The sequence below is a fragment of the Genypterus blacodes genome, unplaced genomic scaffold (genome assembly GCF_046128005.1).
Source record: "Genypterus blacodes isolate CSIRO-AG114 ecotype Tasmania unplaced genomic scaffold, CSIRO-AGI_Gbla_v1 ptg000057l_1, whole genome shotgun sequence".
NCBI lineage: Eukaryota > Metazoa > Chordata > Actinopteri > Ophidiiformes > Ophidiidae > Genypterus > Genypterus blacodes.
This window is the reverse complement of record NW_027466869.1, coordinates 2,395,728-2,412,302: the sequence shown is the minus strand read 5'-3', so window position 1 is coordinate 2,412,302 and position 16,575 is coordinate 2,395,728. Positions and strand designations below refer to the sequence as shown.

General features: G+C 44.7%; 2 protein-coding genes across 3 annotated transcripts in view; both read right to left on the bottom strand.

The window, feature by feature from the left end:
- The window catches only part of LOC143002539 (forkhead box protein O6-like), a 29,733-nt gene extending 21,634 nt beyond the window's left edge, over nucleotides 1-8,099 (bottom strand). Inside the window, exon 1 of the mRNA XM_076152693.1 lies at nucleotides 7,155-8,099. Coding sequence (XP_076008808.1) covers nucleotides 7,155-7,646 — 492 coding nt within the window. The 5' untranslated portion in view covers nucleotides 7,647-8,099. The remainder of the gene's footprint in view (nucleotides 1-7,154) is intronic.
- A 5,996-nt stretch (nucleotides 8,100-14,095) lies between these two features.
- On the bottom strand, nucleotides 14,096-16,108 carry med18 (mediator of RNA polymerase II transcription, subunit 18 homolog (yeast)). Of its 2 annotated transcripts, none has more exons than XM_076152775.1 (3): nucleotides 15,739-16,108; nucleotides 15,509-15,619; nucleotides 14,096-15,086 (listed from the first exon to the last, which is right to left on the bottom strand). In XM_076152775.1, the coding sequence occupies exons 2-3, from the start codon at nucleotides 15,579-15,581 to the stop codon at nucleotides 14,530-14,532; spliced, it is 630 nt and encodes a 209-aa protein (XP_076008890.1). In that variant the 5' UTR covers nucleotides 15,582-15,619; nucleotides 15,739-16,108; the 3' UTR covers nucleotides 14,096-14,529. The 2 variants fall into 2 exon arrangements, with proteins under 2 accessions (XP_076008890.1, XP_076008889.1); XM_076152774.1 differs by having other exon boundaries at nucleotides 15,761-16,107.
- Between the last annotated feature and the right edge of the window lie 467 nt (nucleotides 16,109-16,575).

Here is a 16,575-nt window from a genome sequence, read left to right as displayed (position 1 = left end):
CCCCCCCTAACACACACACACACACACACACACACACACACACACACACACACACACACACACACACACACACACACACACACACACACACACACACACACACACACACACACACACACACACACAGGGAGACAGGAAAGAAATACACACATTATATTCAGAGACATCCATGCGCACACACATACACACACAAGAACACAATTGCATATGGTATTACGCACATCGACACAGATGAGCAGCAAACATGCCGCTACACATACAGACCGAACACCGCAGCAGGTAAATGGCTCAAAGATCTTATCCACACTCTCACGCGTCTATCAGAGATAATTTAGACTACAAACATATCACACGGACCAAACAACTTCACCCATCACCATAAGACTGGAATGGGACGTGTCCTGATATTAAACTGAGCTTCTTCAACACCACACAACTCAAACATCCACACACTTCAAATCCTCCTGATGTTTGAATCGTGCCTATTCAACTAAATCTACCCTACAAACATGTATAACAATATAAAGTATCTGTGCTTAGCCACGTTATGTACATTAGTAATAAGTCAGTTAGGAGTTGATGAATCATTCAGGGCCCGATTCAGAGTTGGACACTTAAGTGAGACTGTTTAAGCCAAAAGATCCACAGGGGAAGTTACACGTATTCAGACGCTTAACTCCATTTCAGCACATTCAGATTATTTAAATCCATCCACAGGTGTTGCCGGCTGTCCAGCTTTCTCGGAATGAGAGTTTAGAACGTCTCCTGTCCCTTCCTTTAAAACAAGCACCTGTCTGTAATTCCAGTCTGTAAGTCGTCAATTTGTAACATGCAAAATGTTGTCGCTGTTAATATAACGAAAGGAGGGCTTCCGAAATGGTGTGATACACAAATAAAGTGCTCCAAATAATCCTGTGTGATTTTGTTTTGTAAATTCGATATTAAGGATGCAAAGTAATGAGTGTTTGTCGGTGGGCTCATGTGTGCTGTCATTTGCACCGATTACATTTGGGGAAAAACCAGCATCAGGCAATAAAAAAAGTGTTTCCCCGGCTCATATCAGTGCCGGGGTTACTGCAGCTCTGTGTGGAGAGGATCAGACGCAGCTGAAAACTTCAGATTCAAGTCCAGAGTCTGAGTGTTGGATAGCATGCACATCCTTCTCTTTCAGGGGAAACTCCACCCTGATAGCGTCACTCACCTAAGAGGTGCTTGACTCATCCGCTGAGTGAAATCTCAAAACGGAAGAGCGTGATATTGGTACAAAATCCCACTTAAACGCGTATTTCTCACCTCTGAATGCGGCCCTTATTACATATCAGCCTTTTGTAAAACATTTTTTTGTCAAGAGGGAGAAATGCCTCATTCTAAGAAATGATAATACTACTTGAAAAAGCCCTGTGAACCCTCTAGCACTGCTTTACCAAACTCTCCTAGGCGACAAGGACAAATACAAACAGTGAATACATGGACCTTTTTATTAGTTTGACTACAAGTCACAGGGATAAACTGCATCTTGTTTTTCCTGATGTCAGTGGTATATTGCTGGAGGGTAACTGTGCTGAATCACAGTGACTCTCACTCCCATTTTATTGGAATGTGGGTATTGTGGATATATGCCTAGAAATCACTGTGTGTCCAGCAGCACTAGCATGATGTATCCACTCCCACAGAAGAAGAAGACCTCTCTCTGTTCGCCCTGCTCCCGAATTTCATAACCCTTTCTTGGAAATAATGAAGATATTGTGTACCAGTGATCCAGCACTGGTGTAACACTGAAAGCTGCCCTCCCTTTCCCATCAAATCTCCATGGTATCAAACTTATAAACCCCCTGAGAAACACATCACAATCTGTCCCTGCAGCTGTAAAAGGCTTTTGCCAAAATTCATAGGCGCTTACCAAAACGGGGCCACGCCCTTCACAGGAGCCAATCCCTGCGAGTCGGACAGATTTCAAACCAATCCCATGGCAAAATAGCACCACAGAAAGTCACTTCCGCTCCCATTCTGTCCCCCCCCCGCCCCCCCTCCCCTCCTCCCACCCCCTTTTCCAAAAATGGTTCACCCCACCCAAGAACAGAGTGTTCCTCCATGGGAGGTTTGAGGAGGCACAAGTGTGTTTGTGTGTTTGTGTGTTTATTTGCGTGTGACTCAGCCATCACCCTAAACACGAAGATTGGAGAAGAATGACAATGTTTCATGATGCTTCTTTATTTTAGGGAGAATGTGTAATAGTCCTAGACCAAATGTCACCAAATGGCTGCAGAAAGCAAAGCCGTGGGGTGATGGGCATGGTAAGAAATGCTAGAACAGCTGAACAGCACAGTTCAGCTGAGAGGAACATCCAAAGTAGTTCAACCCTGTCCGATCGGGAACTTTATGTTCTCATCCTCTTGCATTCTGCTCCAAAAGAAGCAGTAGCTGCGAGGAGTGGTGCAGGGGGAAAATCCAGCATTGTTATCCCATTATCTCTGAGATAATGCGAGATATGAGATTTCTTTTAGATAAGAGGAGGCGCAACGCTTAAGGCAGTCAGGATCACTGGCAGGAGACTCCTAAAGCTCTAAATCCTGACGCCATTGCACCCTTGAGAAAGACTCCTCACCTCAATTGGCCCTTGTGCTAAAAACCACTGAGACAGAAAGAATGTATAGAATGTCTAATGGAAAGGCAGATGTACAGAGAAGAAATAGAAAGACCGAGAGAGGAAAAAAAGAAGGGAGACGCGGCTCATCTGTTAGATGGAGTGATAGCCAGACTAAAGTAATATCAAAGACAAAATTATATTGTTTGTTTTTTTCATTATACTGTCTCCTAATCGCTGTCTCCCGTATTTGAATGCATGCCCATGCTTTGGTAATTTGCATGTACATTAATCATTTTCAGTGAGAAATGAACTGCCACGGCTGCCTGAAGCCTGCAGGGGAAAGACAGGCAGTGAGAACAGGCTTCTTGGCATCAGATACCCAGCTCAACCTGAATATACTGCTTGAACCCACACCGGCTCCGGGTGCAGGAGCCAAGGGGGGATGTAAGGTGCTCATAATCCTACACCGTAAATCTGTCCGGCGTGCATCATATGTTCCCATTTTGTGAGCTTGTGAGCGTGTGAGCGTGTGTGTGTGTGTGTGTGTGTGTTTGTGTGTACTTGTGTGTACTTGTGTGTCTGTGTCTCACTCTCAAATTACTCTGCTCCCATGAGCCAAGGCAGAGGATAAAATATGAATCAGCTGAAGTCTAGGATAGTTTCCAGTCGCTCCAGATTCTCCAGGCTCTCCGACCATCACCAGTGCGTATGAACACACACACACACACACACACACGCACACACAAACAAACAAGCACACACAAACAAGCACACGGCAGACATATGCACACAATACAGCACACTCCCCAAAAAGTTTCAAGACTCTCCACTTCATGCTAAGCTTCTGTCAAACACACACTCTGCTGCAAATTTGACATTCATATTGCTCATATTTGCCAAGCGTCTCTCCACTGCAGCTGCTGAATCTTGTGCACTGTGACAGGATTATGAGAGTCCATCTGTCTCTTTACCTATAAATCAATTAGATAAAGTGATATGATCCAGCCCGGTTATTAACATTACTGCCAGTGAAGACAGAGGTTATGTGCCTTTAAAGAGAATGGGACTAAGCCTCCATCAGGCAGCTTTCAGTTCTCCTCTCTTCCAATTCTCCCAAATACAGTTTACAGTCTTTCTCCAATCTTTTCATCTCTCTTTTTATTTTATATTTCCCTCATTCCTTTATGAGCCCAATCAGACTGCTGACTGCTAAAGACAGATTGTAAAGTCCAATTGCTTTGGATTAGAGTGACTGCCTGGCACCGCACACCTGCCAACCCGCAGACACACACGCGAAAACAGCAACTCTACGTGCAGGCATCTCACACGGACGCCTTAAATTTGCAACTGTACACACGGATAAAGTCATGTGATGATATTTTACATGCACGGATCGCATGTAGGTATTCAGACATGTCGGCAATGCAAAATCAGTTGCTACCGCTTTCTCTCAGCTGCTCATCAAGGCTGTATTTACCTTCAAATCTCTCAACTACACACGCGGACATGCAGCGTATAACATAGCACATCCACATTTCAAGAGAAAGCCGTTATCTAACTCCTTCACGTAAACAAACTTCTGCGTGCCTACAGGGTAATAATCCCCACACCAATTTCCCTTTCAGCCCCACCAATAGAAACATTAGGAAGTCAAGAGCTAGACTGCACAGCATTCTCTGCAGTGACATGCTGTCAGACCAATCAGTGGGCCCAAACACACACGCCTATAGGACTAGACAGCCCCTCCCCCTGCTTTCGCCTCAATAAAGACACACACAGAGCACTACCCACCCTGATGCTTTGTTGCTATTGACATGTGTTTCTCCCACGCACGCACGCAGCCACGCAGGCCCGCTTTCGCACATCTAAGCCGCACGCATACGTCCACTCATTTACACCTGGACATAAATCGTAAACGCGGCACACATCTGCCACATTTGTTTTGTGTTTTTGTTTTGTTTGTTTAGAGAATCTAGTAACGGTTCTACGCTGCAGCTGGGACCGGTATCACAGTGGAAAGTGGTACAAGGTTCCCAATGCTAAATTCCACATAGCCTCCCTCCAGTAAAGCGGGTAAGGAGGTGATTAAAAAGCCATGACCTCAGAATACTGCAGCCTTCCTAGAAGTCAGAAGCCATTAGGTATTTATAGGAGCTTAATGGTACTATAGAGGAGTACTGACCGTCTAGCACCCATCATCAAGCCAGCATCAAATCCTTGCCAATAGGACTGCTGGCAGATTAATATACACTATCTGCTTTTAGAGATTACTATCCTATAACTGTCACATACAGACCAATTTTGATTACTGTCTAAAGCTGGGACTGTTTCTTTGAGTTGTTGCCCGAAACAAACCCCAACTCACGCCCCCCCCCCCCCCAACCCCCCTTCCCCTCCCGCCCCTCGACACAGACTTCCAAGCCGTACCATTTCATTTCATTTCATCAGCGGCTTACCAACAAATTTGTCTTTTATCTTTTTTTTCTCAACCTTCCCCTTCACGGCAGAAATAGCCAGACTGCTTTGCATCAAATGCTTTGGCGGCGCGCGATATCATTGCTTGAGATGGAAATGCTGTGGATGATGCAAGCAGTGTTTTCCAACTTACAAATGCAGTTATCAAAAGTAATTGCCTGATATGAGCCAAAAATTACATGTATGAGACGGCGTATCTGTTTTGTTTGGGACATGGGCTGATAGACTAGAATCTGAAAATGTTGCTTGGTACTAATCTAAAACAACATGGTCTTACAAACTGATTCTGCCCCAGGCCTCCAATATATACATGAAAAATAGAATTAATAGAAATCATTTGCATGGGAATGTCTTGCCACATAAGACACAAACATTCCAATGACTAATAATGATTTCCTCATCCTGCTGAGCACGTTTCCCTCAGCTGTACATATGGTGGAGGCAAACCATGTGACTTCTAAGTGTATGTTTACGTTACCACTCTGACTGACTAAAACCAGGTCAGCCCTGTTACTGACATTACGGCTGCCTGTTTTAAACGACGCACCTAATCCCCTTCATTACCTGGAACGGGCCCCATGTCTCGCCTGTGGCCTGAAATAGCCTCGGACCTCAGATTCCCACTGACAAACCCCCTAATTTGCCGTTTCATAAATAGCAGACTGTGACTTTGGTGTGCTGAAGACAAAGTGGGCCTGCGGGCTGAACAGCTATACCTCTTGGTGTTGCTCTGAGCGAGTGGTGCAAGTGCTGGGCAAACTAAATCCGCTCGGAGACACACCTTAGATCGGTTTAATGGCAAAGGCTTAAGGTGTCAGTCAAGTGCTTGCAATAAGGCTGAGGCCAATAGAGGAGACTGAACAGTAACCTGAGGTGGAGTCTGTGTTGCGCAACAACAATCCCAACAAGTTGAGTAAATTCACACGTTTAGGTCTGAGTGATTTGGAAGCATGTGACACCACCAAATCAATATCCCTCCTCTAAGTATTTAATGGGATTAAATTTCCAATCAGCCTGTCATTGCCTGCTCAATTATGAAGCGACGCTGTGGCTAGCCAATGTGAAATCATCTCTCCATGATGAAGTCATGACTCTTTTTGGAATAGGCCCTGTTTAGCGGTCTCGCTTTATTAAAAGCCAGAGATCCCCAGATGTGATGCAATATGTTTCCAAGTCCACATAGTGTGGAGATAAATTGAAGTCTGACAATGCCTCCGCAAAGTACTGATCGTACTCTAATGCCTCTCTGCTGCTGCTGCAACATAAAGACTTCACCTCTTTGGATGAAGTCTCCTGAGCTCAGCTTGGAAGTGTGCGAGATCAAGGCGCGCACTGCTGCCTTGCTGATTTCCCTGCCCCTGATCGCTACCCTGAGATGGCCATAATGAATAGGAACATGATGAGGAGAAGAGCAGAGGCTGATAACATGGGCAGACGTCCAGGAGGTTACTCTAGGCTCACAGCCAGACAGGCAGCGGTGGTGGAGTGTGGTCAGTTGTGAACCCCCCTCTGAATATTTATCTTGTGGACAGCTGACCTGTGATTACCTACAAGTATCTCAGTGGTGCTTTTTACATTTGTTTTAAATAGATAGTAGAAGACAATATGCAAAGTCTATTTGCATGGAAATGCATGGTACACCCTTGTCTATTTATCAGCCAAATCCACTTGCAGCAGAGATAATGACAACCATTGTGTTGCCATGTGTACCTATTCGTGGGGCTTTCATACACTCCTGTGAGGCTGTTGCACACCATAAACTGTGTCGCTGTGTACTCTGCAGCTGGGATGATGCACAGCCTTGTTCCATATAGGCAGCAAGTGACTCCACTCAAGTCTATTACATTGTGCCATCAATGATCTATTAGAATGACTGACGGTGGTAATGAACTAAGACAAGATAACGCCTGGCACCCTCCGTGCGTAACCGCGCAGGATCACACACTGACGTGTGTGACATGAGGGCTTCAAGAATCTGAATATCATATTGACCAAAAATGGGATTCAATAGTATCAATATCATAAACACAGTGTGATTAACACGTCAATGCCGGCTCAGATTGGCCCGTGTGGGGTTTGTCAAGAGTCTTACCTTCCACCCAGCTGAGCTATTACTGTCGCCCTTATCCTTGAAATAGGGCACATAACGGACCATCCAGTCGTATATCTGTGACAGCGTGAGTCTCTTCTCCGGGGTGCTCTCGATGGCGCGGGTGATCAGGTCCGCGTAGGACTGGTTACCCCACGCGTTCCGCCGGGAGGATTTGGCTTTGCGCAACGGTCCGGCAACATCGAGAGCCGCGCCAGCCAGGCATGGGTGCGTCGCGCCTGTGGGTGCCGGGGCGCCGGCTGGATGCTTCAGCTCCCCCGGCGTTCCACCCCCGAGCCCCGCTCTGGTACAAGCCGGTATGTCCTCCGGTTCCACCTTGATGTTGGCCAGTGGAAGAGCCCCGCTGACCTCGTGTCCGCCGGGGAAATCCTCCGGGCAAGGCAGCGGCCAGGTGCATGAGCGAGGCCGGCTTTGCGGCTCGAAATCCGAATCAACCTGATGAGCCTCTAATTCGTCGTCCTCCATCATCAACATTTACCCTTCAGTTGAAATGGAATAAATCAAAATGAAGAGGAAGGGAGGGAAATACCTCCACGATTCCCGTATATCCTTCTTGTCTTTACTCTCACCTCACACTGAAATTCGCCTTGAAACAGGGATATTAAGCTCACAGTCTGATTCAATAAGAAGCAATTCAACAGAGTAGATAGATCATTGTGAATACCAGCGAGATTACAGCTTCACGTGTAAAGATAAGAGAAGTAATAAAAGTAATAATAATTTCTCGTCCATTTTACCCGGAGTGACAATCTATGGGATGAATTAAAAGCTTATTCTTTTCATTTAAGAGTCCGTATCACCTCAAGACAATCTGGAATTCATGCCACAGCCAGTCACACGGGAGCTTTCCAATCCCAGTTGCAGCAACAGATGATATTTCAGATAAGGAATAGGTTTGCAAGCGGTCGTCGATAAATTCCTCCAGAAGACAAGAAACGAGGGGGGAAATCACCCGGGCTGAGCAGAGAGCATCCAGCGAGGCGATAATGCGTGATTACCGTGAATTATTAAATCTTCCAGTCTGCACGGATTAAGCTGGCAGAGGCACATTCAAGTCCATTCAGCCTGAACAGCACCCAACTGTCTGCAATTATAATGAAGAGGCGTGCGCATGTGACGAATCGATACAAATCCCAGTCTGGAGGAGCGAGAGAGAGCGAGAGCGAGAGAGGGGAGAGGGAGAGAGGGAGAGAGATTTCAAAAAATAAAATAAAATAAAAACAAAAATAGTCCCCCGGAATCAAATCTGGTATCCACTTGTCAGGTTGATCATATCGCCCTTCATCACGCCTCCCTGCTGCCTTTTCTTACTCTCACATCTCCACACATGTTCTCATTTGCTTACAACTCGTTCCGTCGATGTGAACCGAGGATGACGCGCCGGCGCTGTAGTGGAGATGCTGCCAATTGGAGTGCGCTCACGAAATCAATACTCCCCCGAACACGATTGCTCTCTCTCTCTCTCTCTCTCTCTCTCTCTCTCTCCCTCCCTCCTCTCTCTCTCCTCTCCTATCACTGCATGTGTGGAATGGAAGGAGCCAAAAATCCCAATTATTGATCAAAACTCCCGTCTATTGATCTTTCTGGCTGAGCGTCTCACGGCGCTTTGTGGTGCGGTGCCCGGATCCAGGTCTTATCGTGGGAGTCTGATAACTATATAGGGGCGTTTGCTTCATCTTCAATCAGATGATTGAGTAATTCATCGGGTTCACTCTTCTGTATAAACGCGACATTATGGTTGTAACTTTTTGCTCGTTTTCATGGCGTAATTGGTGTAAATAGTTGCGATGGCATCACTGTTTGTTGTAGTCTATACATTAGTTTGGATGGCATCACTTTCGATATAATTTGGTTAAGCAGCTGTCGAGTCAGAGTCAGACACTGCTGTAAAGCGACACAGGAAGCATTGCAACACAGCTTTGCGCCGTCACGCAGTCGAACGTTAACTTTGTAATTTGGTGTTTTATGAATAAACAAAGAGATGTTATAGTCTGATAAACGCTTTTTAACAGATTTACCTAATAAGTGACACATCTACGCCGAAGAAGAGGCATCGACGAGCCGCTACATCACAATCACTAAAGGGGTGGTCTTTGCCAGAGACTGTGTGTCTGATCTGCTGTATACATTGTCCCGTTCATTGTGTCCACGTGTCTTCAGGGAGCCCTCACGGTGCGCAAGGGGGGTTTCACCTCTGCTGATTTCATGCAAGCTTCACTACTCTGAGTGTAATTTTCTATGCCGATTAGACAGATTTAGTTCAGATTAAGAGAGATTAGGTAACCCTCGACTCTAATCCGGAGAGCAGTGAGGTGAAATGGGGTTTCTTTCGGATGACAGGGATGAGAAATCGTCTCTGTTCCACTCCGACCAGAGCCAAAAATATCCCACTATGGTACATTTTCATCTCAAAGCGCCTTTTTTTCCACACGGCCAGAGAAGCTGCAGCGGAGGGATCTGCGTCTGGCAGATGCAGTCCTTGTCTGACCATGTGCGTAATTCAGCAGAGTGCTACGACCGAGGGGATTCCACCCGTTTACCCCAGCGCGCCAAATCTGACAGCTGGGCGGGCGCGCGGGCCCAGGTGCTCTCATCTGATTGGCTGTTTATTCCCCATATAAGTGCTACCTGATTTTATAAATACAAAAAATTACAGCAACAGTTACAGCTATACACATTCACACCTGTTACCTTCTAAAGCCTCATTACTCATCTGTTGACTTAGTTTACACTCAACACACACACACACACACACACACACACACACACACACACACTGACCCAGTTCTTTCTTTTTTTTAAGAGAAATGTTCTGAAAAAAACAAATTGTGCAAACACTGCAGTACTTAAAAGCTAACAAAGGGGATATGTGTAAATTATGACTATTATTAGTTTGTTTTACAGGGGGAAAATGTTCATTATTCAACAAACCCCCTAAATGTGCCTGGGTTAGCCGAGGAGGCACATTTTTATCTGTTGTCCCTAACGGAGGATCCCTAAATGAAATGTATTAAGTAAAAATAAGAGTAAGAGTAAGTGTGATTACTGACTATGAACATTACTGACTATAAACATGCCAACATATACGTTTCCCCATTTTTTTATACTATAACTGGTGATTCTACTACTAATGACAATGTCAACAAAGGGTTAATAGTTGACAGAGAGGGAGAGAGGGAGTGTGGGGGAGGCGGGGGGAGAGATCTGGTAATGGTTGTAATCTAGCTATTCAAAGTACCTAATTTTCATCGAGCATCCATTTTAGCCTCCAATGGGCAATCAGTATTCCCCATTATGTGATGATGTTGGAATGACTGCACTGGTATCAATACATTTTACAACTGGTCTGTTTCCTCTGTAGCAGACGTGCCCTTTTTAAGAATGTTGTGAAAAAAGTGAGGATTCTATGCGATATATAGACTTTTGTTTGTTCCAGACTGTAGTGTTACATTAAAAATAACACACCACTCATATCTTTTGAGTGACAGGCTGATATGCAGCACAGTGGCTGAGGTGATTGCCTGGAGGACCCCACCCTCTCAATGGCGTGTGTGTACACAGACTGAATTAAAAGTTGTATAACATGGTCACTGTTGCGCACTCAGTCGTGACTGAGTATCACGTGGGGCGATCTGTGTCAAAAATAGCTCGGTTTTGAATGTGGGAAGATGTGTCAGACTGTAGAATGAACATCAGTATGATCACACACACATATAAAGACATTTCGTTAAGGGTAGATTTCTGAGAATTCGTTTCATTTTCCTCATGTACACCACTCACCACTCACCACTTCAATGGCTGGAGAGGGAGACAGGTATGTCACAAGCAGCCCGTGATGATGAACTTCTTTCTGACATTCTTATACCTTTTTATGTGCTTGCCAGTCGATCCAAGTGTCAAATAAAGATCTATGTCTCTGCTGTGTTCACCAGTATGACAACATAAGATTTAAGTGATTGCTAGTGTTTGACTCTGTATTGTAGGACCTGCCTGTCAATCAATTCAATCGTATGTTTAGATTGTAGCTTATGCGGTGACCATTTGCTTCAGATTACACCTTTCACACCGGAGTGGAGCTTTCATGACAACCCTGAGTTCCTGCGTCCTGATATTTGCATAATGTGTCTTGATTACACTTAGAGAAGGAAAAGTAATGAGCTGACTCGCAAGCCAGAGGTTCATTCAAGGACTGCATCTCAAGGAGGAAGAGAAGTAGAGTAAAATAATAAACAGACAGACGAGAGGAAGAACCAGGCATCACACATTTGCAGACTGTGTTGGGTCCCTTCCGGGCAGACTGCTACGCTGTCCCCATACCAGACATTCCAGAGGCAGCGGGGCTGGCTTCAGGCTCTCTGTGGCTGATCCTGGAACAGCATGTTCTGCACAGCAGTAATCACCTCAGTGAGCCACAAGCGAGGCAGAGCACCACAGCAACAACAAGGCCGAGCTTTGGGCCTGTCAATTTGCATCCTGAGAAAGCATGCCGAAATTTTATTCAAATAATGAAAGAAACTCGTTTTATCTGCCTTGTTTCTTCAAGATCCAACCTCATTTCCTCCACCCGGCCTCTTGAACTCTCCCCCTGCTATGTCGTGATCCTGTGAACGTTATCCCTGTGCCCCATGCTGCCCACTGGGACTGGCATAAGGGTGAAAGCTGGAGACGCCACAAGAACACCCTTGGGATATTGACGCCTGTCTAGGAAAACACCTCCCTCCTTAATCTGCTACCCTCCCAGCAAACAAGTCACACTCGCTAACAAGCATATGGGCCCAGTGACACAGGAAGAAGGGAGAGAGCACAAATCCAAGTATTGGGAATGTTCCTGAGTAGGCGAGGCCGGATTTCACCCCTCCGTGGCATTGGCCCAATTTAGGCTGACTTAAAGACTTCCTGCCCCAGGCAAGAGGCAGCTAATTGTGGCACAGATCTTGGCACCAGTTCTGCCGACTATGAGCATTATGTTCAGCAGCAGCAAAGACAATCGGTGCCAAGAGTTTTAATTAAGACTGTGTTGTGGAATGGAAAGTAAAGGCATTGTGCAGGTAATGGCTTCTCTACCCATTTTGCCGGTCTTAATAAAATATGAGTAACTAACACTCTATGCCATAGGCTATTAATTATATTTAACAACTAAAGACCCACAATAATGAAATGGCCCAAAGAGTGTTGCTCTCGTTGCCAAAATGCAGCAAAGGCGAATACATTGTGAGAAATTAAAACATCTTTAAAGTTTGAATAGGCACAGCTGACCTCAGCCTTTGTACTGTAATGGCAGCAGAGCTCGACACACACAAGCACATGATTTACCACAAACTGCCACAATGTGATGAAAGGTTACTTCAATGATCATCTGCTTAGTACGACTTCCCCTTTGAGATGCATTCACTTTGCAGTTTGTTTGTTTTTTGGAAAGGGTGAGGGGGGGGCATATCCCTTTGCTACCAGGGATGAGATAAATCACACGCTTGTGAACACTATTGGTTGGCTCCATCCACAATAGAGTAGGCCTGATGCCAAGACACTGATTAGCCTAGCTATGCCTCCGTTCTCCAGGCAGTGCAGAGTAGAAGTGCAGTGGGAGTCCAGCTCATCACCAAAGAGCACTGTGCTAAACACAAGTTTAAGTGGAAGAAAGCCAGCAGACTGTAGTGTATCCATGCTGGACACATAAAGCCGTGGGCAAGGAGGCATCTGGCTCTTTAATACATAATTCACTCAGAGCAGAAGCATCATCCTCCACTCCTAAGGGCCAGCAGTCTGCTTCTGGTTGTTAGAACATAAAAACTGTCTCCATCTGATAATCTGTTCTCATTGACGGTCAATTTAGCATATTTAGTGAGGGGGTACGATTAAGTTTGATCTGAGCACAGATTGGACTTCAAAGGCAGCATCTAAATGAATGCAATGTAATGTACAAAGGATGTTTCACACGGTAGACTTACTGAATGTTGGAAGTACTGTCACCACACGGTTCCACCTCGGTGAGCGACTCTTCCTCAGCCACGACACGCCAGAAGGTCAACATGTAGCGACAGCCATCTGCCCTCTGCCCTCCCTACAGACACGTGCCGTCACTTACAATGCAAAGCCCTGCAGATGCATCTTCCTGTAGGGGCTATTATTAGAAGCACTCACAACTTATTGTCCATGTTATTATCATAACTGACAGGATGTGCATTAGATAGTTACCTCAGTCTACGCAGCATGTTGGCCTTCATGTTGACACACAAGTACAAAGGCCATTTTCGAGTTCAGCTTGACGAGTGAACAACCTGAAGCAGCTGTAGTGCTTTCATGTGTAATAGTCCCAGCTCAGGTTCCAGTGAAAGAGGTACTAATGGGTTAATAGTAGAAATGAGAGGGGAAGAGAGTGAAAATCAATGCTTTTGTTGAGGGGAAGAAAGGAAGGCTTTCACAGGTCTATGTATCATTAAGCAATTGAGAAAGCTAATTAGAGTGGGGGGAAAGATGTGCAGATCTCACAGCTAATTATTTCCATGGCAACCACAGCTTGTGTAGATGATCTCTGGGGTTGTAATTCAACTGGCTCCAACCAGGTACTTACATGAAGAGCAAGAGAGACCCCTAGTGGAGAATAAGGATTATTAAGCACAACCTTAAATACATAGCAACTACATATAAAAATGAATACATATGAAGTAAAAATGTATTTCAGTAGGAAATGAGCACACCCTCATAGATGATATGACACTGCTGTTGTGTTGCTTCCCTCAGAGCTTCATGGTGTTTAGGATATAGTTAACCCTAATCATTATGGCATTCTGAATTCAGATACTGTGTGTGAGCTACAATTAAATGTATGCATGCATGTATGGTGCTGTGTGTAAATGTGGGTTGCAGAGTAATCTAGCCATGAACTAAGCTCATAAGAAGGCAGCAAACACACCGGATTCCCACAAATGCTCCTCTCCGTTTATTCTATACTCACTCACTCACTCAGCCTGTTAAGCGATGCAGCTTTAGTCAGGAAACAAAGAAAGTGTGGGCTTTTACTGCAAATATAAACATTTTAATGGAAGTTGATACGTGCTGCAGACTATTAATTGTGACAGAACAGCAGAACCAGATCAGACTTACTCAGATCAGACAGGATTACTACATCAAAACGTCTATGGCTCTGCTTTGGTGGAAATGGAGCAAAGCAGCGATTCCAGTAAACCTAACAAATAAACAAGTGTAGAAAGTGTAAACAGGACTATTCATGACTGTTTCATGAGAACATATCATGACTCACTTGCTTCAGGTCAGGGCAGAGTCAGACTTTAAAAATTACAAATAAAGGATCATAATTGTCCGTGTTGGTCAAGTGACTCAACCTAAAGAAAGTTACTCAGTGTCTTTGTTTGCTTGGGTCGATCTTCTCCAGGTGAACCAGAGGTTTGAGCTGCTCAGCAAAGCTGCGCATATCCTCCGACACCGTGTCCTGGCCGGCGGGAGCCAACACACTCAGCTCCACCAGGTAGGACAGTGACAAACGTTCAGTGTTGTCCGTGTTGCCAGGCACCAGGACGCGTGACAGTTTGCTTACCACAACTTTCATTGCACATTTACGGAAAATGTGCCCATTGGCTACAAACTCATGGTCCATACGAAACCCCATCTCATTGAGGAACTCTGGCAGGCTGTGGGAAGCTGCCACGTCCACACAGTTGCGCACCAGGGCATGGCGACTCTTGTCTCCCACCTCAGGTTGACCCAAGTAGCGCAGGTGCCATGGAGCCTTGGGGTGGGAGAGAGAGCGGCGGGCACGAAGGATGAAAGGGTTTCCCTGCTGGCCTTTTAGGAGGTAAACCAGCTCGTGATCTGTGAAGGTCTCGGGTTCCATGTTGTCACACAGACCTCGGAGGCGTTGCAAGAGGCTGTCCAGTGCCTGATCCAACACACTGCCTGAGATGATAAAGGGGAGACAACCACATACGAAAGGTGAATTTAGAATATGCAGATTGATATAAACATTACAGATATTATGACAAGAGTTAACCAAGACACATCTCATCTGTAAAGCCTAATTAGGAGATTCTAAATGAACGAAAATGATGAAATTGAAACACATAGTGATTAAAAACAAGAAAGCATGCAGGGCAGTAATTCTGTACCCAACTAATTCAAACATTACACAACCTGTGCAAGCAAAGTAACAGCAAGTCAAGTGATGTTAGCAAAATTACAGCATCACAGAAGAATTTATATGCTGTTGCTTGTATTTGCATTAACAGCTTAACGAATATCATAAAAATCTTTATATTTTAGATGCAATCCTTGTTTTGTACAATCTAATAGCGCCATCGTATGGACCTTTGTTGACTTACCTTGCAACAGATATTCCATCATATTAATTGTGCCCCCGGTGACAGGCATTACAGTGACAGGAGGCGCCTCCATCTTTACAATCACACACTTGAATGAATTACAATCTGGGTCTGGAAGAAGAAAAATAATCAGAATCAGTACTCGGATTTTAAAACAGTGAAACCAAACCATGCAAAGTCTGCATTGTTTGTGAACAACTGGTGTTTAACGTGTTTAACTTCTGCCTCACTGTATGGCGGTGGCTTCCTTACTTCAAGTAGCCGGTCGATAGACGCTGTCCTGTCTCTGCTGCAGCTCCACACTCTAGACCGAGGATCTGAAGGCCTCACCGAGCTGCTCGCCACCTGGCATATACCGAAAGTAAACTAACTTGGATACTCGGGTAGCGGTGGTTGACCTCTACGAATTTGAAAAACAGTGTGCGGCTAATGTACAAATGTTCATGTGAAACAACAAAACCGCTAAACGTAGTTAAGTGATAGTAAACATAGCTAGAGAGGCTACAATCTGAATGAGCGCCTTCTTCTTCCTCGATTTAGTAGTTTGATGGTGGCATTGGTGCATTACCGCCACCTACTGTTAAAGGAGTTCAACCCCGGTATGGCCAAAATAAAATTAAATAAAAGTTTGGGAAGACCTTTATTTATAAAACCAAATATTACAATATAATCAAAGTTTGGGAAGACGTTTAATTACATAACCAAATATTACATATACAATATCTCAAAGGGTTTTACAGGCCCACACAACAAATGATTCCAGACCCAGGTCATAGTACTCTAATAAGACAAAGTAAAAATCTATTTAAAAAATCCACAACATAAAATGAGAATAATAGGGAATATTGCAGATTATAAATTTACAGTTTGATGTTTGGTCCATAACAAACTTAATATCCATTACATCCATACCAGTCAAATCCATACACAAGTGGCTCTCGTTTTGATTGTATATCTTATTTATCATGACACACAAACTATGTCAATAAATGCTGTGCATGTTCTCTATACAGTAACTTCACTGTACACACAGTCATCCCTGTACGTGATGTTTCTGTTTGTGGTCT